Genomic DNA, 25,058 nt, shown 5'->3' on the forward strand with positions numbered 1-25,058 from the left:
GTTCCCCCATGCCTGACGACAAAGGTGGGTTTTAAGGAGCTTACGAAAGGCAAGGAGAGTAGGGGCAGTTCTAATCTCTGGGGGGAGTTGGTTCCAGAGGGCCGGGGCCACCACAGAGAAGGCTCTTCCCCTGGGGCCCGCCAACCGACATTGTTTAGTTGATGGGACCCGGAGAAAGCCCACTCTGTGGGACCTAATCGGTCGCTGGGATTCATGCGGCAGAAGGCGGTCTCGGAGATATTCTGGTCCAATGCCTATGGCATGTGTGCCGGAATGGCAGGCAGAGCCATATCTCCAGACATGTGAGCCCTCACCCGTTGCTCTTCTTGGTTCCCGTATGCCAGCCAGTTGGTATTCATGTATGCGGGCATAGTTCCCTCTAAGCTGAGCAGTGAGCAATCGCTCACTTAAAAATCATCATCAACTCAGAGTTTTCCAAACCTGCCCAGAAGCCAAGAGGGAACGAGTGAGAGGGAAGGAGAGAGAGAGGAAGAGAGGAAGAGAGAGAAACAGATAGAAAAAAGAGGGGAAGGAAAAGAGAAAGAAAAAGAATGGGAGTAAGGAAGAGAGAAAGAAAATCAAAATCTAGTTTGAAACTAGCTCAACTATTTAAGTGGCATTTTGATATTGATAGAGTTGCCCTATTATGAGCTCACTGTTATAGACACACAGTACAGTATTTTATTTTGAAATTCTCTGAGGCAAAACAGGGTGGGTTTTTTGTTTGTTTGTTTGTTTGTTTATTTATTTATTAATTAATTATTTCTGTGCCGCCAAGTCCCGAAGGGACTGCCGCTCAGACACTATACTTTTCCGCCCCCCCCCCCAAAAAAAAATTAGAGGGAACACTGTATGCGGGAGCATAAGAAACTGAAAGAGCAGCTGCCCAGTGTGCATGTACGCGCTGGGAAGATGATCTTCCAGTTTCTGGTGTGTGCATACGCACCGTTCAGCTGTTCTTCATACATGCATGCACGCTAGAAACCAGAGGTCCAGGAGGCTGATGGGCATGTGTGTACCAGAAGGTAAACTTCCCACATGCGCATGCGCTCCGGGGCAGTTGTTCTCCCAGTTTCTGGCACGCATGTGCACACTCCTGTTTCAGCACTTGGTGCCGAAAAGATCCACCAACACTGCTGTATATTATACTTATTCATATACAGGAGGTGGACCAAAAAATGGAAACACTTGACTTTTTGGCATCATGTTTGAACATGTTCAAATGAATCCAAACTTGACATATTTTAATGTTTTTTTAAAAAATTCTGTTATTTAATATGTTGTTTTAAACTACCTTTTTTTTTTTTACAGAAATTTAAAGAAATTGGTTATAACCTTCTAGAAATGGCAGACCTCTCAGACTTTCAAAGAGGCCAAATTGTTGGTGCTCGAATGGCAGGCGCTTGTGTAACAGAAAGTGCTCGAATGTTTGGCATTTCAAGAGGTCATGTCTCAAAAGTAATGACTGCTTTTGAAAGAGAAGGGGAAATGTCCTCAGCCAAGCACAGGTCTGGTCAAAAGCAAAGTTGTCTGAGAGAGACCGCCGGACTCTAAAGCAAATTGTTAGAGCAGATCGCAAGACCACAGCTCCTAAAATCACTGCAGAGCTTAATAGACACGTACAGAACCCAGTTTCCACAAAAACTGTTCGAAGGGAGCTTCACAAATCTGGATTCCATGGAAGAGCTGCAAGGTGTTTCCATTTTATTGTCCACCCCCTGTACTTTTCTGTGCATTTCTAGAAAGAAGATTGCCACACCACATATAATTAATCACAGATGATTAGTTTTTTTCATCCACAGGTCTGTTTATTAAATATATTTCATTCAAGGACACATTGCTTTCATAAATCAGCTTAAATATATAAAACTTTAAAATACATATAATACAACAAATTGACACTGTAAACCATTAAATAAAAACAGCAACTTAACACATTGCATGCAAGCACACCAAAAACCAAATTCCAAGTGGGATTAAAAAAAAATAGGCAGCAATTTTAAAAATGGGACCTGGGAAATGGAATTTCCAAAACCTATTATTTACAATTAAGTTCTCAAAATTCTATATGTTAGCAATAGGTTCAAAATAGACCTGTGCAATAAAATCCACATACTTGTTTCTCTTTGCAACAATGATAAAGAATACTATAAACATGACTGTCATTAACTAAGTACTGCTATACATAGCAACATAGACACACACCTTTTTAAACCTCTCAACTTAGATTAACAAAATAAAATAGCTGCATACATATAACATATTTTAGCTTAACATGACGTGATTCCTATAACTTGCTTAAAAAAAAAATCTAGATTCCTATGAATGCTAAATCATAAACCAGACAGCATATTTTAGCCAATTATGTGAGCCTTTGAGTATATTTTAAAATGTCATACATTTTTTTTAAAAGAGGCTAGTAAACAGGGTAAGTTTTATGCACAAGGGACTGGACATTATCTTTTTAATGAATACAAAAAGAGAAATGGAACTTGTTTCACAACCACATACATAACATAAAAGAAGCAATGAGTTAAGTGCCCTATGAAAATTTACATTGGAAGATAACAACAATTCTTCATAAATGCTAGATATGCCCAGACAATTCACAACCTGTTAGATCATCATTTGAAAGTTATTTATTGATATAAACAGAAAAACAGAATGGCCCAGGGCAAAAAACCCAACAACCCATCAGCTATTCCAACTTAAATATATTTCCATTATATTCTCCTCTATTCATTTTACTCTTCCAGTTGTTATTCTTCATTGTGTGATTATTAATATATTCTATCTTTCATTCTTATTTGAGATGTTCAGATTTTAATGGTATTTTAGGGGTATTTTAAAACACACTTTTACTTGTTTGCCACTTATTTGGCAGTTGTTCCATTTTGGCTACAATTCTATCAACTTTCAATATTCAGTACTCTACTGCTAGCCAAATAAATATAATTATTTTTCCCAAGACTCTCTTCTAATTTTACAGTACAAGAACAATTTCACTCCTAAACCCTCATTTATTTATGGAATTCCCATATAAATACAGACAGACTCCAACACAAATTGTGTCATATTCCATATGAGTTTTGTTTCATATGCATCGTATGACTATATAAAGGAGCAAGCTGCCTGCTAGTGAACCAAACAGCTGAGATAACTTATTATTGATGATTGGCCTTGAATAGACCTAGGAAGATATAACTCCACATTTTGGACAATAACCCTGACAGGCTCCAGATCTTTCTCATTTATTGTTTTGAATAAATGACAAGAATAGTAAGAACAGTACAACTCAACTGGCATTAATTTAGAATTGTGTAACTCTGGGAGGATGATTAATAATTGTTCTTCGGTCTGCAGAGTAAGCCTCCCTCAGTACCCTGTTTCTTTGAAAATAATTTTTGTACGGAGAGCTAAATCGTAGTTTGAAAAACAGGATTAATGGGAAAGTGTTTATAACACTTGGTTGTAAACTGTGGTAAGCAGAATTATGCTGGAATGGAGTGTTTGTTTAGGTGTTAAAAGCACAAGTGAAGGAGAAAGTTAATCTGTTGCTGAAAATCAGTTGTATTTTCAGAGTCCTGTTTCACTTTGTTGAGCAATGTAGATTATGAGCAAAACTTTTTCAAATTATTTCTGTGCTGCTGTTATTTATGTTCCTTGCTTCCAGCCTATCTGTCTCTAACTATCTTTTTGAAGTTTGTGGTATATTCTTTTTTCTAGCCAATCCAGAGGCTGACCTGAGCATTGGAACTTGGTTATGATTCCCATATATCACTATCTTTGGCTAAAAATAGTGAAATCCAACTCCAAGTCATCTGGAGCACATCATACATTGGAATCCTCAAAAATGACCATAATTTGGATTTGCGTCATAGAAAATAAAAAATTTTCTTTCAGAAAGACATGGCCAATGTACCTTATTAATGCCTAAAAATAAACATTCCTTGATTACATGGGCAAATTAATCTGGTTTTCTTAACAATAAATGCATTTCTACTTCTTTCCACAAGGTATTTTTCAGATTTCCAAATCTAACCTACAATGCTGTTTTTTGTTTCTTTTCTAGCTTTTAATTATTTCTTTTGAACAATATGTGAATGTTGTTCATGTCTACGTGCCTGCTTACTTCTCTAAGAACTAAATTCTATGGAGTCCATGCGTTATGCCAACATGTACATATTATGCAATGTAGAGTTCTCTAATTTAGTTTACTTAAGTTTTAGATTATAACTACTGCAATACATGGCCATCTGCCCAGTGATTGTATTGTCTAGGGGTGAATGAATTCAAAAGAATTGGAAGATGCCACATATAGATAGTCTAATTAATCCACATTTTTCTAATGGTCTATCTTATTTAGAAGGATGTGTAGTAAAAATTATACTTAATTTGCAAAATTAATATTGGATTAAAACATCACATGAAATATTTTAATTATAGTATGAGCCTATTATATTAACTATATTTAATAAAAATTATACACATATGTTAATATATATGTAATATGGATTGATATCTAGACACATTCATCTTTGAAATAATCGAGATTTTAGCCTGGTATTTCTATATTGATTTCAACAGAATATGAATTTGACTGTTTTAATTGGACCCAAGTGATGCAATACAGTCAGTAGGCATATAAAATAAATGGGCAATTTAATATAATTACTGAGAAAAAAGATCAGATATGTACTACTACATAAACAACTACGTCAGAATAATCTCTATTTGGAATTCAGCAACATATAAATATAATGGTATCATAAAATAGCTTACACAACACAGTAACATTTGGTTGGTTTAACATTTTTCTTTTGGCTGGGTTCTTAAAATACCTCTGAGCCCCAAAATCACACACTGACTTGGTGCAAGTTTGGAATCAGTCACATGTCCAATCAGATCCTCAATAGAACACTCTCAAATTTGGCAAGTTTTTACTAAATATAAAATTTGACACATCTGCAATATTGCACAGGTCCTGGACCTTATTTTTCAGACCCAGGAAACATGATTATTCCATGATGCCCCTGATATTGCAATAGCTTATTTATAGTTCTTGCCCCCAAATGTTCAAAAATGCAATGTTGATTACCAGAATTATTTTAATTGCTGGTGATTTCATGGACACACCATTTTCTTGGCAGCATTCGAGAACTTATTGGGCATGGCCACTTTCTGCCATTTTTTTTTAAAAAAATCCTAGTCTGGAGTCTTCATCTAATCAGGTTTACCCCTGCTTAGATCAATTTAAATTAGTAAATTTTAAAAAAAGAACTCCACTTAACCTTAGCTTCTCCGCAATTAATTTACAGACACAAATGGACATGTGCCAGATGTCCAGATTCACAGTAAGGAGAACACTTAAGCTAAAGAAAGTACTGATATGAAAGTTGATTCAAACTGTGGTGCGTCTGATTTTGTTGGGTAAAATGATACATTGCCCTTTCCATTTGTCCCGAGGGTAGCATGAAATGTCACGGGCTACCTGGTAACACTTCTGCACGAAGATCTTCCTAAGTAGCAAGTAAACCCAGGGGTCCAGGATCTGATTCAGTGAAGCCAAGCGGATATGGGTTAAGGAGAAATTGCATTCTGGCTGCTGTTCTGCACTTTGGGTTTGGTTACAGGATGCTCTGCATTGATTCAAAGGGTTGGGGTTAAAAGTCACGTTCAATATTGCCACCTGAAAAAAGAGCAAAAAGAAGTATGCTATTATCACTCAAGGCAATACTTTAAATCATTCTTTTACATAATATATTTTGCTTGTGCCCATAATTGAGACTAACATTCCTGTGGCTAAGTGAAACATTTGTTAAATAAATTTGCCCCATTTTATGACCTTTCATGCCCACAACTGTTAAGTGAATCACTGCAGTTAAGTTAATGACACAGTTGTTAAATGAATTTGGTTTCCCCATTGACTTTGCTTATAAGAACATCACAAAAGGGCATCACGTGACCTCAGGACATGACAACCATCATAAATATAAGTCAGTTGGCAATCGCCTGAATTTTCGTCACGTGGCTGTGAGGATGCTGCAATGCTCAGAAGTGTGAAAAATGGTCATAAGTTACTTTTTTTCAGTGCTGTTGTAACTTTGAATTATCAAAGTGAACTAACTGTGTAAGTTGAGACCACCTGTATAATAGTGCTATAAGGAATATTCTTCTGGGTTCAGTTCCAAGTGGATGCATGGAAGTTGCTTGGAAAGGTTTAATGGAGGACAGGAGCACATGGCATGAGTTCCTGAACTGAAAAGGTGGATCACATGCTTCCAGATGTTGGGTGAAGAGAAAAAGGGGCCCAAGATGCTGAGTTTCTTGTTTTATGCCCTCTCTTGGGCCACGCCCCGGGGGCCTCCTACTCCTGTGCAAGAAATGCACTCTGATTGGCTGTCAGATTCTCCATGGTGCCATGCAGGGGCAACTTTGTAGGCTGTGTTTTTGAATCCAAGTTTGGCTGAGTCTTGCTAGGTGATGGTGTAATGAAAGGGCTTTGGGCAATTCCTAATATGGCTGTCTGAAGGAGGTAGATCTTTGTTATGTAGAATAGACTGGTCCAGGCTATTAACAAAGGTGGGGGGAATGAATGAGCTAGGCCATTCTTTGATAGCAGATTGACAAAGATGGGGCTACTAAGAGTGAGTCTTTTTTTTTCTGCCTATAAGCATGTTTCCGGGGATATGCTATATAACATTCTGCCTTTTTAATATTTCCTAGGATATTTCATTTTTCTAGGAGAGGGGTGGGTGCCAGACTCCTACAACAATTAATAATATTAAGAGAGAACAATACTGTATTTCTGAATCTTGTGGGGAATGAATTAAAGAAGCACAATAGGACCGAGTAGCTCATTCAGTGATACACATTCTTCAAAAATTCTTCCTCAAGTTCCTTTGAGGCTAGTCTGAATGCAGAACCAAGAAAATTTAATTGCTCTAAAATTTAGTGTGAACTTTGATACATCAAAGCCAGAAGATCCTAAAGAAAGCCACAAAGAATCTACTCTAAGTCTTGTTTTTGTGGAACAAGAAAGGCATTTTGCGAGTTGAGGGGTTTGTGTCTGCTTATCTGTACCATCTTGTTTAACACACTGCTTTCAAGATGGGCAATCAGATAACTTGTATACCCTACCTTAGTTTCCTTTGCCAGAAACAGATACTGAGAAAACAGAAAAATATATAGTTATTATGACTAATTAACTACTATAATATTATCTTTCATTTGTCCAATCTTTTAAAACTGGTAGCCATCATAGGAAGTTGTAACAATTCACTCTACATAGTATTAAGTAGTAGTATTAAGTAGGGCCAGGCATTATTATACTTGGAGGGAGATCACAAAGTATTTCAAGGCAACAAAATACGGTGAAGTAAAAAAAAAAATCTATCAGGGATAAATCCCTTCTGCCAAAAATGTTTACAGATAGAATTGATTACAGAGGTGATGACTACACCATTGGAAGACTTGAAAAGACATGTTAGAATATCTTGGGATCATCTTGGAGAAGATCTTTGTGGTTGCTACAAAGAACTTGATAGAACAGGAATGTATAAAGTTTCCAGAAGGTGTGCTTGACTAGAAGGAAAATGTTTTCCCCTTTCCTTTGTTTTCAGTTACATCTTTTTCTGCTTTGCTAGCAAGTATCAGAATCTAAAATTGGGAAGGAGGAGATGGAATTCTCCTTATCCGTTTTCTTAATTCTCCTTTTATTGATAACTTTCTGAACCACATACACTTCTTTCCTTATAGGGCAGTTACTCCAGCCCTTCAGTAACTTTTGGTTGCTTTTTTCTAATACTTTCTCCAGTAGAATAGCAGAAAGAATAATTATAATTGTATTATATTTATATAGCTGCCTATATTAAATACATGACTTTGAGCTTATGGCAGTTAAAATACAAAATAATCCATAGTTTTTAATATTACATAAGTTAGAAAAACCTTGCCAATTAAAAAATATTTTTATTTTAACCCATCTAAATTCAGTCCTGTTATAAATCCAAAGTCTTCAGGGATAATCAATTTTAAAAAGAAATTCATTATTTCCAAATTACTACTTTTCTCTCAACTATATTTCAAATAAAGATATTTTGCAGGTTTTAAATCATTATGAAAACCAACTGAATCAGTAAAGAAATCATAGTGGAAGAAATAAATACATTCATATTTAATTATAACCACTCTCAGGGGGAAATTGCCTTTTCAGTTTGAATCATGAAAAAAAAATTAGCTTCTAGAAAATTATTAATCTAGTTTTAATGTCAAATTCCAGCTCCGTTAATGAGCCACATATCTGACAAACTGTATAATATCCTCAGGAAAATTAACTTTCTATTAACACCCATCATTCTAACTCTTTAAAATCTGAAGACTAAATAGGATTATCTCGTCGTTTGTCGTGACTCAGGAGAAGAGCCTTCTCTGTGGCAGCCCCGGTCCTCTAGAACCAACTCCCCCCAGAGATTAGAATTGCCCTCACCCTCCTCGCCTTTCGTAAGCTTCTTAAAACCCACCTTTGCCATCAGGCATGGGGGAACTGAGATACTCTTTCCCCATAGGCCTTTACAATTTATGCATGGTATGTTTGTATGTATGTTTGGTTTTATAATAAGGGTTTTTTAGTTGTTTTAATATTGGATTGTTATATGCTGTCTTTATTACTGTTGTTAGCCGCCCCGAGTCTACAGAGAGGGGCGGCATACAAATCCAATAAATAATAATAATAATAATAATAATAATAATAATAATAATAATAATAATAATATACCAGCGATGGACAACCTTTTCAGCAATGAGTGCTCAAATTGGAATGCACGCACCGGAGCCCTGGAAACCCAAAGACTGGCTGGCTGGCGCGCATGCCAGCCACCTGGTCTTTGGGTTTCTAACACTGGGTGCCAGTTTTGGGCACTCAGTGCCAAAGAGGTTCACCATCACTTCATGCCAGAAACCAGAAAAGCAGCTGGTCATGGTGCATGTCCCCACAGAGAGGGCTCTGCATGCCACCTCTGGGACCAGGGGTGGGCAGCAGGTGGGACGGGGTGGAACACAGTTACACTGGCGGAAATGAAGCTGTATGCCCAGCTCCAGCTGACTATCCCCCCCACCTCATCCTCTTCCTGTTCCTCGGAAAGCAGCAGGGAGACTAGCACCGGCAGGAGTTGCAGGGGGCCCTTTTCCTCCTGCCTCTTTTCTCAATAGCTGATCAGCACCCATTTGCCTAGCTACCCAGCCTGAGGCAGGGGTGACCCAGGAAGGAGAGTGCACGAAATGCGAAGCAAATTGTCACCCCAGAGAGCGACACTGGTGAGGTTGCAAGTCGAGGACTTAACAGTTCACTTGAACGATGATGATCGTTCAAGCCACTCCCACCTGGTCACATGGCCGGCAAGCCACTCCTATCCAGTCACATGACAATCAAGCCACACCCACAAAATAAGCCATACCCATAGTGTGGCAGTAAAAAATTTGGCTGCCCATTACTGTATGGCACGTGTGCCAAAAGTTCACCACCATAGTCCTATACCCTTAAATGGATCCTCAGTCCATTTTATCATAACCATGAAATTATATCAGTTAGATATAAACTTGCAGTTTCATTCTATTTCAGGAAGATAAGGAATATATTCCGATAAAAAGCTAAGTATACTGTATTTATTTTTCCATGAATTATTTGACATTCGCTTTTTTTTTTACCCTCAAGTACTTTCTGTAATTCTCCATTTCCTTCATAATCACTGGAAGCACAGCTGCCTTTTAATTTAATTCTACATGAAAGGGATAAAGGTAAATATAACCAGAGTTCAGACTATCAGATTCTATTGTTACGTAATCTTTCTATTAAGAAATTTGTTACAGAATATTCTGAACGGCTATTTTTTGTAACTACTATTAATCCAACTGTATTCTGTTCAAATAAATTAATACAATATAATACTGTATTACAGGTATCATGCAATGAAGCAAACCAGAGGCTATATTTAATTCCTGTCATGCAGAGATCACCTGCTCTCCTGCCTTCTTTCTTTCCCGCCTCCCTACAAATAAAAGCATTAAGTCATCATGTTGACAAATTTTTGAAACCCATTTTTTGTTATTAATTGCGCATGACTGTACAGTGGTACCTCTACTTAAGAACTTAATTAATTCGGTGACCAGGTTCTTAAGTAGACGTAAGTAGAAGCAATTTTCCTCATAGGAATCAATGTAAAAGCAAATAATGTGTGCAAACCCATTAGGAAAGAAATAAAAGCTCGGAATTTTGGTGGGAGGAGGAGGAGGAAGAAGAGGAGGAGGACAGTTGCTGCCCAGAGCGAAGGGAGCATTTCTTTTCTCTGGGTGGTGGCAGAGGTTTATTCCCTCTCCAAGCGCCCAGAGAAAGGAAAATGCTTTGTTCGCTCTGGACTGCCAAAGCCTCCTTAAGCACCACCAAAAGGCTCCTCTGGCAGGCCAGAAAAGCCCGAGATGGCAGGGATTAAAGGGGGAATGGCAGGAAACTGGCTGGGGTTTCGTGCCGCTCTCATATTTCCTGGGAAATTTTTACAGGTTCAGGTTCTTAAGTAGAAAATGGTACTTAAGATGAGGCAAAAAAAATCTTGAACACCCGGTTCTTATCTACAAAAGTTCTTAAGTAGAGGCGTTCTTAAGTATAGGTACTACTGTATATTGTACCTATGCACTAGCTGTGTTTGTGTAACATCTTTACATTGGTTACACCTGGGGCATGATGTCATGCAATAGCCAGTCAACTACAAGATTACCCAAGAGCAGTTTTCATTAAAAACATGCCCAGGGCTGCTTTGGCGAAAGGATCCTCCCCTATTCAGCAATGTCATGCAAACACAGTCAAAAGGTGTAGAACAGTTGCACAGCCATGCCAAATCAGTCTTCTGACAAAAAGAGGAGAATGTAAGGATACAAGCAGCCAGATTTTCTGTTACGAAATGCACTCAAGTGCAATGGCCCTCAGGCATCAACAAAGTTGCACCTCACATTAATTACAGGAAATGCTTACATCCAGCAGTTGTTCCAAATGAGAAAAAGAATCCCTCCTGCCCAGTTTCTGAAAATACTTCATGCATTTTCTCTCAGTTCAGTCCAACAATAGCCTGAAAAATATTGCTTCTGAGGACAGTTTGCATAACTTACTTATACAGTATGGTGAATCAAGAATTTGATGGCCACTATCCTAAATTCCAGTCCTGTGCTCTGGATATCAAACCGATTGAAAAGTGTTCGAGGATTAGTAGTGGCATTTAGGCTATTGGTTTGAACTGAGTTTGTCAATTTGGTTGCAAATGTTTTGTCACTCTTTGACGAGACATCTTGTGTTTTGAATTGTGTTCGTCTGTCAGAACACAGGTCTTTAACTACCTTTTTAAAAGACAGACAGACGAGCACAATTGAAAATGCACTGATGATACCTCCTTGAATGGTGATGAAATGTTTGCAAACTAATTGCTAAACTCGGAGCCCAAATCAACAGTCAACCAAACAAATTACTTGCATATGTTTTCTTTTGCCCCCATCCTATTCTTACCTTCTTTAGTTGCCTCATGAACCCGTTTGCTGGGTTGGGTTAGTTCTCTGTTATTGTTTCTTTCTTTCATTTTTTACAAGAATGTATCATGGGATGTCTTATGGAAACTGACTTTGCAGTCAGGGTCCCACCAGAGGGGAACTGGATGATGCTGAAGACGGGGTGGTATAGCATATGCTGTGTTAGGAGTGGGGAAGAGTGAGGTTATAACCAGGGTGAATGGTGATTGCATGTTTTTGGGTGCAGTTGGATTTGGAGTAATGCCATTTTTCTTTTTATAACTCTCCCCTGCTTTCCCCCCAGCCCTATCTGGTATATGCCTTGGTCTGACAAAAGGAAATGGATAAATAATTACCTAAAGCTTTACCGGTATTTTCCTGGCACAAGGATTTTGCAAAGTATTTCATATAGTTAATACCCAACTGCTCATTGGTGTTCCGAATAAGATGCTTGTGTTTCAAGCAATACCTATGGAGTCTCAATTCAACTATGAATTAAATATATTCTCTTCTATTAGCTAATGTAGTTTTTATTAAAATATTTATGATTCTTCCAGGAAGCTCCTCCAAAGTGATATAAGACTTGGAAATTAAATTACCGGTAATCTCATATGAATTTTTTTATAACCATCAAATTAAGCACAAACCATCTTTAAAATAAACTAGGAAAATTAGGATGCTTGGCTGCAAGCAGGAAGAGGGAGATTGTGATCCCGCTATATAGAGCACTGGTGAGACCACATTTGGAATACTGTGTTCAGTTCTGGAGACCTCACCTACAAAAAGATATTGACAAAATTGAACAGCTCCAAAGACGGGCTACAAGAATGGTGGAAGGTCTTAAGCATAAAACGTATCAGGAAAGACTTAATGAACTCAATCTGTATAGTCTGGAGGACAGAAGGAAAAGGGGGAATGTGATCAAAACATTTAAATATGTTAAAGGGTTAAATAAGGTTCAGGAGGGAAGTGTTTTTAATAGGAAAGTGAACACAAGAACAAGGGGACACAATCTGAAGTTAGTTGGGGGTAAAATCAAAAGCAACATGAGAAAATATTATTTTACTGAAAGAGTAGTAGATCCTTGGAATAAACTTCCAGCAGACATGGTTGGTAAATCCACAGTAACTGAATTTAAACATGCCTGGGATAAACATATATCCATCCTAGGATAAAATATAGGAAATAGTATAAGGGCAGACTAGATGGACCATGAGGTCTTTTTCTGCCGTCAATCTTCTATGTTTCTATTAATTCTACATAAAAATCCATAAAAATGAGTGGGATGAAACAAAATACAGGTAGTCCTTGATTACAACAGTTCATTTAGTGACTGTTCAAAGTTACCATAGCACTGAAAAGTAACCTATGACCATTTTTTTAAACTTAAGAAGCACTTTGTAGCAGCCTCATGACCATGTGATCAAAATTCAGATGCTTGGCAACTGGTTCACATTTATCACCATTGCTGTGTCCCAAGTTCATATGATCACATTTTGTAATCTTTTTGACAAACAAAATCAATGAGAAAGCCAGATTCACTTAACAACTCCTTTACTAATTGATCAACTGCAATGATTCATTTACCAACTGCAACAAGAAAATTTGTAAAATGGGGCAAAAGCTATTTAACAAATGCCTCACTTAACAGACATTTGGGGCTCTATTGTGGTCGTAGGTTGAGGACTACTTGTATAAAACCTAACGTTGTTTAAAACTCATTTAGAGTATATTTTACATTGTGTAGTGTACCTTCCATCTTTATGCATCATTTAAAACTAAAGGAAAGAAGAAAGGGAGAAGGAGAAGAAGAGGAAAAAGGCCCTCATCTGTTTTGGTGAGGAAGTCCCTAATTTGGACTTGGCTACAGAAAAAATATTAACAAAAGATGAGATTAGGAGAAGAAATAAAGTGTAGCCAATGCAAAATATGCTAGGAGTCAAAAAATCACAACAAAAAAATTGGTTGCACAAATCTGGGGAAAATAACCAAGGTACCGTATTAGCACAGTGATTACCATGTTTCCCTGAAAATAAGACCCTGTCTTATATTTTTGAACCCCAAAATATGCATTTGGCTTTATTTTTGGGGAATTCTTACTATTTTGGGGTGTGTGAAACAAGATAGGGCTCCTTTTTGTCTTAAGGCTGAGCATGAATTTAAATATTTTCAGGGAGGGCTTATTTTTGGGGAAGGGTTTATTTTCAGAGGGCTTATCTTCAGGGGATAGTTTATTTTCGGGGAAACATGGCCCGGTACATTAAAGAAGCAGGATTGGAATATTATGGTTTGAACATCAAATATTCCTGGATGATATAGAATAGAATAAAATTTTATTGGCCAAGTGTGATTGGACACACAAGGAATTTGTCTTGGTGCATATGCTCTCAGCGTACATATTTGGGGAAAGCAAGGAGTTTGATAACATGAGGCACAGCTACAAGACAATGATTTTTTTGCACATTAAAAGTGAGCTCCAGCTTTTAGCAGCTCCAACATTTGGTCATAGTTTTCCCATTGCTGTTCTGTTCATTCTGGAAATTTTATTTTACTTGAAAAAAAAGACTTGAAACTTTTTCTATTAATATGAATGACTAAATTTATTACTTTTTTTTACCTCAGAGTTTGAGGATAATGTGGAGATAAAGTGGTAGATTTGAGTTATGGAAATTATGGGAATTAAATTATGGGAACTTTTTTGTCCTCGAGGTACCTAAGTTTCCTTCACCCAGTCAGAAAAAGTCTCTTTTCTTTGTTGCCAACTTTTATCTCATATAAATTTTAACTGCCACAGGGTAAGGTTGCTGCTAGCACCAAATTACCGGTACACAAGAATTTTTTATAACAGCAAATGATCAAAGTTAATTTAGGAGACATGTATTTTTCCATTTGGATATCAACCTGCCAAATTCTCAATGAGAAACATTCTATGTTTCACTGAGGCTCTGGTTTCTATAGTGAAAGTCAGCATCTGTAGGAAATGTCAATATTCATACCAAAAGATAAAACCTTTTGGTGTTTGACATGTTTAAGAGTGTTCTTGTGTCACATCTACTAGTTATTAGCTGATTTAATGATTCAGCCAACATTTTGAAATGCAAAGGAGAATAATGAAAACAGCTGCTTATTTGCCTGTCTGATTGAAGTTGCAGTGTTATATGTGTGTATTAAATAGTCATTTCAAGAGCTTTAACTCAGTGCATGACAGATAGAATAGAATAGAATTGTTTATTGGCCAAGTGTGATTGGACACACAAGGAATTTGTCTTGGTGCATATGCTCTCAGTGTATATAAAAGAAAATATAGATTTGTCAAGAATCATGTGGTACAACACTTAATGATTGTCATAAAAAAATAACACGCTCAATCAGAATCATCTTAAGTCACCCGTATCGTTTAAAGAGATAAAAATAAATCTATTTTCAGATCATATTCTGGGTATTCTAGTTATCTATAAACATCCTTCAAGGTTCTCAAGAATTAATTGAGAGTCTACGGGGAGGGGCGTCATACAAATCTAATAAACAAACAAACAATAAAACTAGAACTGTAAAGACTGTTTTGTTAAATTCTAACCACATATTAGGATATATGTTTTCGGGATGAGGCTACAATGGATGAAGAATATAATTGATTAAATGTATACAAAAATAAATATATTTAGCTTTTAGGGTCTGGGAGATACCTACAATGAGTCAAAATTTCCTTATATGCTGAACCCTTTGTATACAACATCATGAGGAATGTGTAACAACGGTGGAGTTGGCACTGCAGCACACACAGTCTATCATTAGCTTTTGTCTTACCAATGGTAAGGAAAAATAGTCTCCAGAAATGTCATGTAATTCTTAAAGTTGTTGGATTGGAACAAGGAAGATCCATCCTCAGCCATGGAAAATAAATGAGTGATTTTGGGCTAGCTACTCTTTCAGCCCATCCTAGCTCACAAGATCATTGTTGTAGAGGAAAAGGAATGCATACAACATACATATGCATATGCTCTGAGTTCCTGGAGGAAAAGTGAGATATAAATATAACCTTATTTTGATCAAATAATTGGAAAAATGAGGTATAAATTAATAAAGTGGAACTGCAAAAAAAAAAAGGGCATGTAGTATACAGTAGTTCAAGCCAGACATATACATCTTATGGTCAAGGACATATTTCTGTCATACATATGAATGTAAGTATAAAATACCCTGCTCAAAAAATAAAGGGAACACTTAAACAACACAATATAACTCCAGGTAAATCAAACTGTCCAGTTAGGAAGCAACACTGATTGACAATCAATTTCAGATGCTATTGTATACAGTGTTTCCTCGATTTTTGCGGGTTCGAACTTCGCGAAAAGTCTATACCACGGTTTTTCAAAAATATTAATTAAAAAATACTTTGCGGTTTCCCCCCCCCTATACCACGTTTTTTCCTGCCCAATGACATCATATATCATCACCAAACTTTTGTCCACCTTTAATAAATATTTTTTTAAATAAAGAAACATGGTGAGTAATAATCTAAATGGTTGCTAAGGGAATGGGAAATTGCAATTTAGGGGTTTAAAGTGTTAAGGGAAGGCTTATGATACTGTTCATAGCCAAAAATAGTGTATTTACTTCCGCATCTCTACTTCACGGAAATTCAACTTTCGTGGGCGGTCTCGGAATGCATCCCCCACGAAAATCGAGGGAACACTGTACATTCAACTTTGTACGGAATAAAGTATTCAGTGAGAATATTTCATTCATTCAGATCTAGGATGTGCTATTTGAGTGTCCCTTTATTTTTTTTTGAACAGTATAGTATCATTTATAATGCAATCATCTTAATTCATCAAATCTATTGACAGTGTTTATCATAACCTTTAGGAAGCGCAACATTTCTTAGGCCTGCAGGGTCAGTTTACATAGCATCAGGGTTGGGTTCTAACTTAGTGCGCATGCGTAGCACCAAAAAACTCCCCCGAAAAAGCAAAAAACAAGATGGCGACTACATGCCAGAAACTCAGCTTCTGCACATGCTCAGAAGAAAATAAAAAAATATTTAAAAATAATTAAGTTTTTTCACATTTTTAAAAAATGGCAGTGCCCACGGACCGGCACTGACTGAATGGGTTACATGATGGCATCGTAATGTCACCAGTGGGTTGCTACTGATTTGGGTGAACTGGTCCGAACCAGGAGGAACCCACCTCTGAATGGCACAAGGGAAATGTCAGAATGAAATCATGGTTTCCTATGATATAACAGTCATTAGTCTCATTCGAGATGGTGATGAGGTTGAGGTTGAACAACTGGCCCTGTACTGGAACAATCTGGAGCTGAACACACTTAAAATTGTAGAAATGATACTGGATTTTAGATGAAGGCCTCCTATTCTACCACTTCTTACAATATTAGACAAGCCAGTATCAATAGTAGAGACATTAATGTTTCTGGGTTCTATAATCTCTCAGGAATTGAAATGGACACTTAACATCAAAGATGTCACCAAAAAAGTCCAACAAAGAATGTTCTTCCTACACCAACTCAGAAAGCTCAGACTGCCCAAGTGAGGTGCTGGGCCAGCTATTTCCTTTAGTAGTTTCCACCAGAATGTGAAAACAATGTGAAATACGTGTAGTCCTGTCCTGGCTATAATGGAATCAAGGTGAGCAAGGCATTTTATGCTAGAAGTACAGATGTAATATTATTCTATCCTAACATATATGCTACATTGGTATGCTACATCGGCTCCACCCAAGGAGCTGCTGATATAGTTCTATAGAGGAATGACTTCTATAACTGTCTGATTTGGTACAGCAACCAAACAGGACAGGTACAGGCTTCAACAAATAGTTAGCACTGCAGAAAAACAATTGCAACCTACTGAGGACTTGTATAGTGCATGAGCCAGAAAGAGAGCTGAAAAAATATCTATAGACTTTTCACATCCTAGAAATAAATTGTTTCAACTCCTCCTCTCAAGACACCACTATAGGGTTTTATTGCATGCTAAACAACTACACACAAGATCCCCCCCATGTTATCACTCTGCTAAATATTGTACTTAATTCACACAGCATTGTCTTATGCCTAAGAATATTTACCCATGTAGTAGGACTGTATTGTTATCATATTTCTCATCTTTCCTATTATCTTCTTCTATTGGTATATTATTATTATCACTTTGTTCCTTGTATGTACACCGACAGCTTATGCACTGGAGACAAATTCCTTGTGTGTCCTATCACACATGGCCAATAAGAGTCTATTAGTACTAGTACCGCTACTGCTGTTGCTGATTACTTAGTATTATTACTGTTATTGTTATTGCTATTGTTACACAAGAAATTAAACAATGTCGTTTGGCAGGACCCAGGAGAAGAGCCTTCTCTGTGGCGGCCCCGACCCTCTGGAACCAGCTCCCCCCAGATAACAGAGTTTCCCCCACCCTCCTTGCCTTTTGCAAGCTCCTTAAAACACACCTCTGTTGTCAGGCATGGGGGAATTGAAATTTTTCCCTTCCCCCTAGGCTTATAGAATTTATACATGGTATGCTTGTATATATGATTGGTTTTTTAAATTGGGGTTTTTTAGATTATTTTTAATATTAGATTTGTTTACATTGTCTTTTTTATTGTTGTTAGCCGCCCCGAGTCTTCGGAGAGGGGCGGCATACAAACCAAATAAATAAATAAATGAATGAATGAATGAATGAACAAACAAACAAACAAACAAACAAGACTTAAAACTACCATTAAAATATTTAGACTAAACAGGAAGTATCAGTCACATATATAGGCTAGTAGGCATTAGTGTCTGAATGCTCTCGCAAATCATTAGGTGTGCAATTTTATTTTTTCTGTGCCAAGAGCTGTACTTTGCCTCTGAATGGCACATTTCAGGGGGGGAAAAATAGATGGAGCAAGTTCAAATAGCCTGTCTTAAATCTACAAGCCATATTCATTATAATTTGTAAAGATTGGAAAATCACAATTTTACAATTTGCAATATTTGCAGGGGTATACATGTGTCAAATGAAGAAGGCAGTGTTGTGCCAATACAGTGCAAAATCTGTCCCTTTTATATGAGTGCCATGACGTCAGATACACATACAATGGGGTGGAGCTTTGGCTGTGATGCTGCTTTTAGCATTTTAATGAAAACATCAGATTATGCAGATGTCTCTGTTTACAGTCAAATTTGTACTGAGTAAAAAAAGAGCTGCTTCCCTGCAAAACCTGGAGGCTAGTCAAGATTAGAAAGCTAATTCATCTGTCAAAATGAATACAAGGTGCCATAATAGTCATAAATGGAATAAAATGCCACGAATGACATTTTGTTGTACTTATTTGTACAAATATCCCAAGCAATTTTTTTTTTTTTGCTGTCACTGGTAGCGAAACCATTTTGAAGCGATGTGTGTAAATTCAGTTTTTCTTTGCAAAGTGCTGCTAGGTTTGGAGAAAAGGCAAAATATTTAGTTTAATACAGATTATGCTTGCTGAATAATATAAACAGAGAGACATTCAGATTTAAAAACTCTCATTTATTTTTAGTCCAAATTAATCTATAACTGAAGTATAGTCAAACTGACTAGCTCTATGATTAAATTATCCTGCGATTTCTATGAAAAGAGAGATGGGACTGGGAACAAGTGGAAATGTGCCACAATGGACTGCAGACTAATCCACTCACTAAGCCTCATTAAAAACTTTTTCTCTGCTACTTCAAGGTCAAAAGTAACACAATTAGGAAGTTAACAACTGAAGATAAGCTGTTTCATGTATTTATTTATTAAATAAACTTTCCTGTAAATAGCTCCCCATGAGTTAAGAGCAAAAACTGCAGATTAAAATGCACAACTCTCTCAGGAGTAGAAAACAGGTGATGTTTGGTCATGGTTTGCGACCCTGAGAAGGTTAAAAGCAGATTGGAGAGAGGTTACAAATTTGGGGTGGGGTGCTTGTGAGCAACACCACTGTTAGAACTTGCCTCAACTGTTCCTAGGAAAGACAACATCCAGCTTGCCTCAGCAAAGCTTACAATGAGTTTTGATGAGCGTCCAATGCTAATGTTTGGGAAGATTGATTGACAGTTAATTACTTCTACTGTGGCCTTTCCTATACAGTACTTGCAATTTTTGGCGTACGTTTGGAAACAAAGTTTAGCATTTCTGCCCACTGTTCAGATTTCATCTACTGTATTGTATAAATAGCAATAGCACTTAGACTTATATACCACTTCACAGTGCTTTACATCCCCCTCTAAATGGTTTATAGAATCAGCATATTGCCCCCAACAATCTGGCTCCTCATTTTATTGACCTCCAAAGGATGGAAGGCTGAGTTAAACTTGTGTGGGTAACAATTGAAGTCCTGGCAGTGAGTACAGTTAGCCTGCAATATTGCATTCTAAGCACTGAGTCACCGGGGCTCTTAATCCTTATTGTGAACTGAACACAAGAACAAGGTGGCACAATCTGAGGTTAGTTGGGGGAAAGATCAGAAGCAACGTGAGAAAATATTATTTTACTGAAAGAGTAGTAGATGCTTGGAACAAACTTCCAGCAGACTGAATTTAAACATGCCTGGAATAAACATATATCTATCCTAAGATAAAATATAGGAAATAGTATAAGAGCAGACTAGATGGACCATTAGGTCTTTTTCTGCCATAAATCTTCTATGTTTCTATTTTAACCCTTTTAATTAAAAACACTTTTAAAATTTATTATCTTATTTATCATGAAAATATTTTATAAGTTGCAAACTTTACCATTGTTTTGACATACAGATTACATTACTGTATTTCTATTCTTATCGCATAGAATCTTATTATATTTAATATAGCTAGCCAATTCCGAAAGACTCTCTGCAGATATGTTCACAACAAAGCCCAAAATTTCTGTTGCTAAGAAAGGCAGTTAAGTGAGTTTTGCCCTCTTTTATGACTTTTCTTTTTTTTTTTGCAGTTGTTAAGCGAATCAGTGGTTAAGTGATCATTTCATAAGGCTGTTAACTTAGCTCCTGCATTGACTTAGCTTGTGGGAAGGTTATAAATGATGATTAGATGATCTAACAATAGTGTACCTGTCATAAATATATGCCAGTGGCCAAGCAACACCAAATTTCGATCATATGACCATGGAGATGCTGCAATAGTTGTAAGTATGGAAAGTATGGAAAAGTCATTTTTCTAGTGCCATTGCAACTTTAAACAGTAACTAAATGAATTCTTATTAAGTTGAGGACTACTTGTGGTAAAAGCAAGTGGTATATTTATTTCTTCAAAACTTTCTTCCAATAAAATAATTAGTTTATTTGAATGAGTTACATAAATTACCATATTTTTCAGACTAAGATGCACTGGTGTATAAGGTGTATCAAGATTTCAAAGAGGTAAGAAAGAAAAAAAGTTTTTGTCCTCTCCGGCCTCCAGGAACACTCTGTGAGCCTCCCAAACCCTCTGGTGCAACCAATTTTTTTGGTAAAAATGGGCTCATTTTTCACCCTTTGGGAGGCCAAAAGTGACTGTATTCAGTGTATAAGATGCACTGACCTTTCCACCCTCTTCAGGGAGGGGGGAATTGTGGCTTATATTCCCAAAAGGTGGTATTTTGACATTTTAGGAGTTATGGCATTATCCAGTTTGAGAATCTCTGGAATAAGGTAACAAAATTAAAGCATGTGGCTTGGGCAGAACAGTTGTTAATGTGCCAAAGAAAGGATGCTACCACTTGCCTTCTAGGGAGGCCATTCTTGGACCCAAACTTGTTAACAACTCTTGTCCAGTCTCAGACATGCTCTTTCTGAGGAAGAAGGTATTTGGACTTCAGCTTCAGGGGACCCTGGATGAAGTGGATTATTTGAACCCTTTTCAAACTGGGTTCAGATTGGAGTGGCACCCAGATGGCCTTGTAAATGATCTTTGGAGGGCTTGGAACAGGTTCAATCATCCTGGGTCTCCTAAATCTCAGTACTAGTACTAAATCCTTTTAGTCTGTTTCTGGGGTGGGAAGAGGGAGTGACTATTTGGGGGTAGTTCTCAATTTTTCTCCTTGGCCACCAGTTCCACTCAGTGTTAGTAGATCCACGTCCTAGACCCCTACAATATGGTTTCTCACCTGTTGGGTGAAATCAACCACTGGATGAAATCATTCAGTGACAGTATGGGATCATCATCTGCCCATCCCATCAGACTGGATAGAATAAGCACATTGTATGTCCCTTCCCTTAAATATGGCCATTTTGCAGTTCTGAGACAGCATGCTTTTCCATTGAAGCCCCTGACTTAGGAAACACCATTCCCTTGAGATCCAACAGTCCCTTCCCTACTTTTAAGCTGGGACAAGAGAAGGTTGTAGTAGAAGAGTGTGGTGGACTGCATTGGGCAACCTTGATTCTGGCATCAGATTTGTCCCCCCCCCCTCTTTTTTTTTGGTTGCACACATTGTTCTACTCTTTGGTTGTGAGTTACCTAGAGTCTGATTTTAAGATGGATGGCTTCAATGACTGTCACCTAAATAATTTATGCATTAAAAAAGCTATTCAATATCCTTCCCTATTCATCTGCGGTGTTTTAAAACTTTCAACATCCCCCAATATAATAAGAATTATCATGAACTGATTTGCACATCGTGCTATGATTATTTCTAGCCTGCAGATCCAATGGCTGAAATGCTATCTAGTGTTCACATCCTTTTCTTTTAACTTCTGTTAATTTAATACAAAGAGTTAAATTAAGGTAAAACCAACCAGGTATTCAGTGTTGATCAGTTAGGCCTTTTCATTCTCTGAATGTACCTTATAGAATAGTTATACAGGAAAAGCTTTGTGGGGCTTAAAAGCTTTCATGTAGAACCGTGATGGCAAACCTGTGGCACATGGAGCCATATCAGAGGGCATGCAAGACTATGTCATGTTTCAGGTCCAGCATTCATGCGCATGCTGGCCAGCTGATTTTCGGCCTTGGGAAAGGCTGTTCATCCTCCAGTCATTGTGCTGGTTTTTTTTTCACTCTGGAACTTTAGGAAACTTCCCTGAACATTTCGGAGTGCAAAACCCAACACAATAACAAATGGGAAGTGCACTTTCCTGAATGTCCAGTTTGCACATTTGGGCATTTATTTTCATCTATAAGGCTTCAGAAAGGCCTCCGCACATGGGGGGGGGCAGTACGCCCACACAGGGGAGTACACATGTGGGGGGGGAGGGAAGGGGTGTGGCACATACATCCAAACACACCTTTTTGGCACACGGACCAAAAAAGATTCGCCATCACTGATATAGAACATTCAAAAGTCTGGTGCTCTGTCTTCATTTTCTTTAAATAAAGATATATATAAAGCACCAGCATAATGCAATGCAATTGCTTCATTCCTATACAGATTAAGTCAACTCGGTTTGGTAGCAAAGCACATACTTTGCAAAGAATAAATCACAGACTCGAAGCATAGTTTTAACTTATTACCGAGGTCTTCCCTGAGACTCTGGAAAATCACAGTTAGGAGGTCAACAAATAGTCTGACCTGTTTTCAAGTACTTCCCCATTTTTCTTTTGAAAGAAGCCATTGAAGTTATAGAATATACAACCGCCTCATTTTCACCTTGGGTAAAGCATTTCCTATTTTTTCCCAAAGATCTGCAATACCAAGCTTAAATCTCAAAAAGACCAGGATGAAAACAACAAAATGAGGACTGATATGAGGGTTAAATTGAAATTAACTACAGCCACTTTCGGTTATAATCATTTCTAGCTAAACACAATCAGAAATGTGCATATAGTTCATCTCAAAAGATGTTTGGACATAATTTTAATAAAGCTAAACACAGGACAGGGTTTAATATAAACAGAAAAATTACATTGACCAAAGTTGCATGGAACACTAACTAATAATGAACTTAACGTTTTGTTAAGATGTCATCTCTTTCCTCTCACATTTTTAAATATAAAGACATATCAGAGCATTGTAAAAAAAATATTTGGGACATATGTGGTAACAAGTTATGCACTATTGCCAGTTTTCTCTAATTGGATGCTTCCCTGTAAATTAGATTTACTACAATTTATAGCCTAGCTAGCTTTGTGCCAACTCTGTAGCAACTGGACACACCGAAGAAACCTACCAAAAGTGGGGACCAACAAGCAAGGAGGACACACATGATTCCCAGCAACTGGATAAAGGTTTCCATGGTAATCCTGCCCCACTGCTTCCTTGATCGGGATGTTGAGCTCTTGGACCAGCAGCGAAACACCAGTGCAGTTATGGTCGCCATGTTGCACGCCAAAGTAACAGCGAGGGAAAAGAGACCCAAGAAAGCAAACGTAGAAGCAAAAACAGCATTGCCCACAGGGGCATTTTCATGATCTTTCATGCTGATGAAGCACCAGGTGCCCGGCCACTGAAGCGTATACTTCCCAATGCCCATCATGGGCAAGAGAGCAAAGGCAAAACTGGTCAGCCACACACAAAGTAGCACCATCTTGGTCAACCGGGTCTTCATGTGGCCCGTGTACCAGTGGGGGGCCTGGATGGCCAGGGTCCTTTCCACAGCCATGGCACTGGCGATGAAGAGAGGGCAAAGGCCAAACACGGTCATGGCCAAGCCAAAAAAGGCACACAGGTTCTGGGAAGGGTCCACCGCCCACCATTTCCGATTGGCCAAGTAAACTGTGATGACCACGGGGCTGGTCAGCAGTTGCCCGGTGAGGTCCGTCAGGGCCAGAGAACCAATGCCCAGCAAGAACGGCCTCTTCCGATGGTTCTCCTTCTTCTGGTAAGCTCGGTAGGCTAGCAGCATGGCCAGGCCGTTGCCCACCATGCCCGTGATCATCATGGTCAAAGGGAAAGCCACCGAGACAGAGGCGCACTGCTCCGTGAGGGTCTCGCTGCCGTTACCTACGTCCTGGCTCCCGGCGTCGTCGAGGGGGCCCATGGCGAACGGAGTGGAGTTGAGCCGCCCCCCATAAAGCCCGCGGAGAGTCATGTTGCGCGCACGAGGGACGAGAGGAGAAGCCCGAGCGGCGTCAGGGAGCGGAGCGCGAGCCGGTCTCTTTCTTCCATCGTGGCGCTCCCGCCTTTGGCGAGCCGCCCTCGGGGCTCCAAGTGGCTGAGGAAGATAATAATCCGCTGCTCTCTTTAAAAAGGCGCGGAGGCGGAGCTTTCATTCATCGGGCGCTCACTCTTTTCCTTAGCTCTCTAGCTCGCTCTCGGTGAGGAAACTGAACGCTCCCCGCTTTGGCGTCTCTTTTTCTGCCCGCCGCTCCGGTTTCAACTGGAAAAGGCAACCGGCAGCACAAGCGCGAGTGCTCAAAAAGTGTCCAGGACTCCTCGCGGGGCGTGGTGTTTTTCTATAGCCCAGGCACCTTTCCTTTTCCCGCCCATCCCTCTATCCCCGTTTTGGGTACGGTTCGAGGGGTTTTTCTTCCCTGGGTCGTGCGCAGGCCCGCAAAACGCTTGGACCCCCGTTTCCCCCTCCCCCTTTTCTCAATGGCGAAGGGCGGATTGTGCTCCGTGGCTCAAGGGA

At 38.5% G+C, this 25,058-nt stretch overlaps 1 protein-coding gene across 1 annotated transcript; it reads right to left on the reverse strand.

Moving 5' to 3' along the window:
* Window positions 1-1,786: 1,786 nt before the first annotated feature.
* PTGER3 (prostaglandin E receptor 3) lies at window positions 1,787-24,764 on the reverse strand. The gene is made up of 2 exons (XM_070746154.1): window positions 23,658-24,764; window positions 1,787-5,689 (listed from the first exon to the last, which is right to left on the reverse strand). Exons 1-2 carry the CDS (start codon window positions 24,516-24,518, stop codon window positions 5,402-5,404), a joined length of 1,149 nt encoding a protein of 382 aa, XP_070602255.1. The 5' UTR covers window positions 24,519-24,764; the 3' UTR covers window positions 1,787-5,401.
* Between the last annotated feature and the right edge of the window lie 294 nt (window positions 24,765-25,058).

This window comes from Erythrolamprus reginae, chromosome 3, assembly GCF_031021105.1.
Source record: "Erythrolamprus reginae isolate rEryReg1 chromosome 3, rEryReg1.hap1, whole genome shotgun sequence".
NCBI lineage: Eukaryota > Metazoa > Chordata > Lepidosauria > Squamata > Dipsadidae > Erythrolamprus > Erythrolamprus reginae.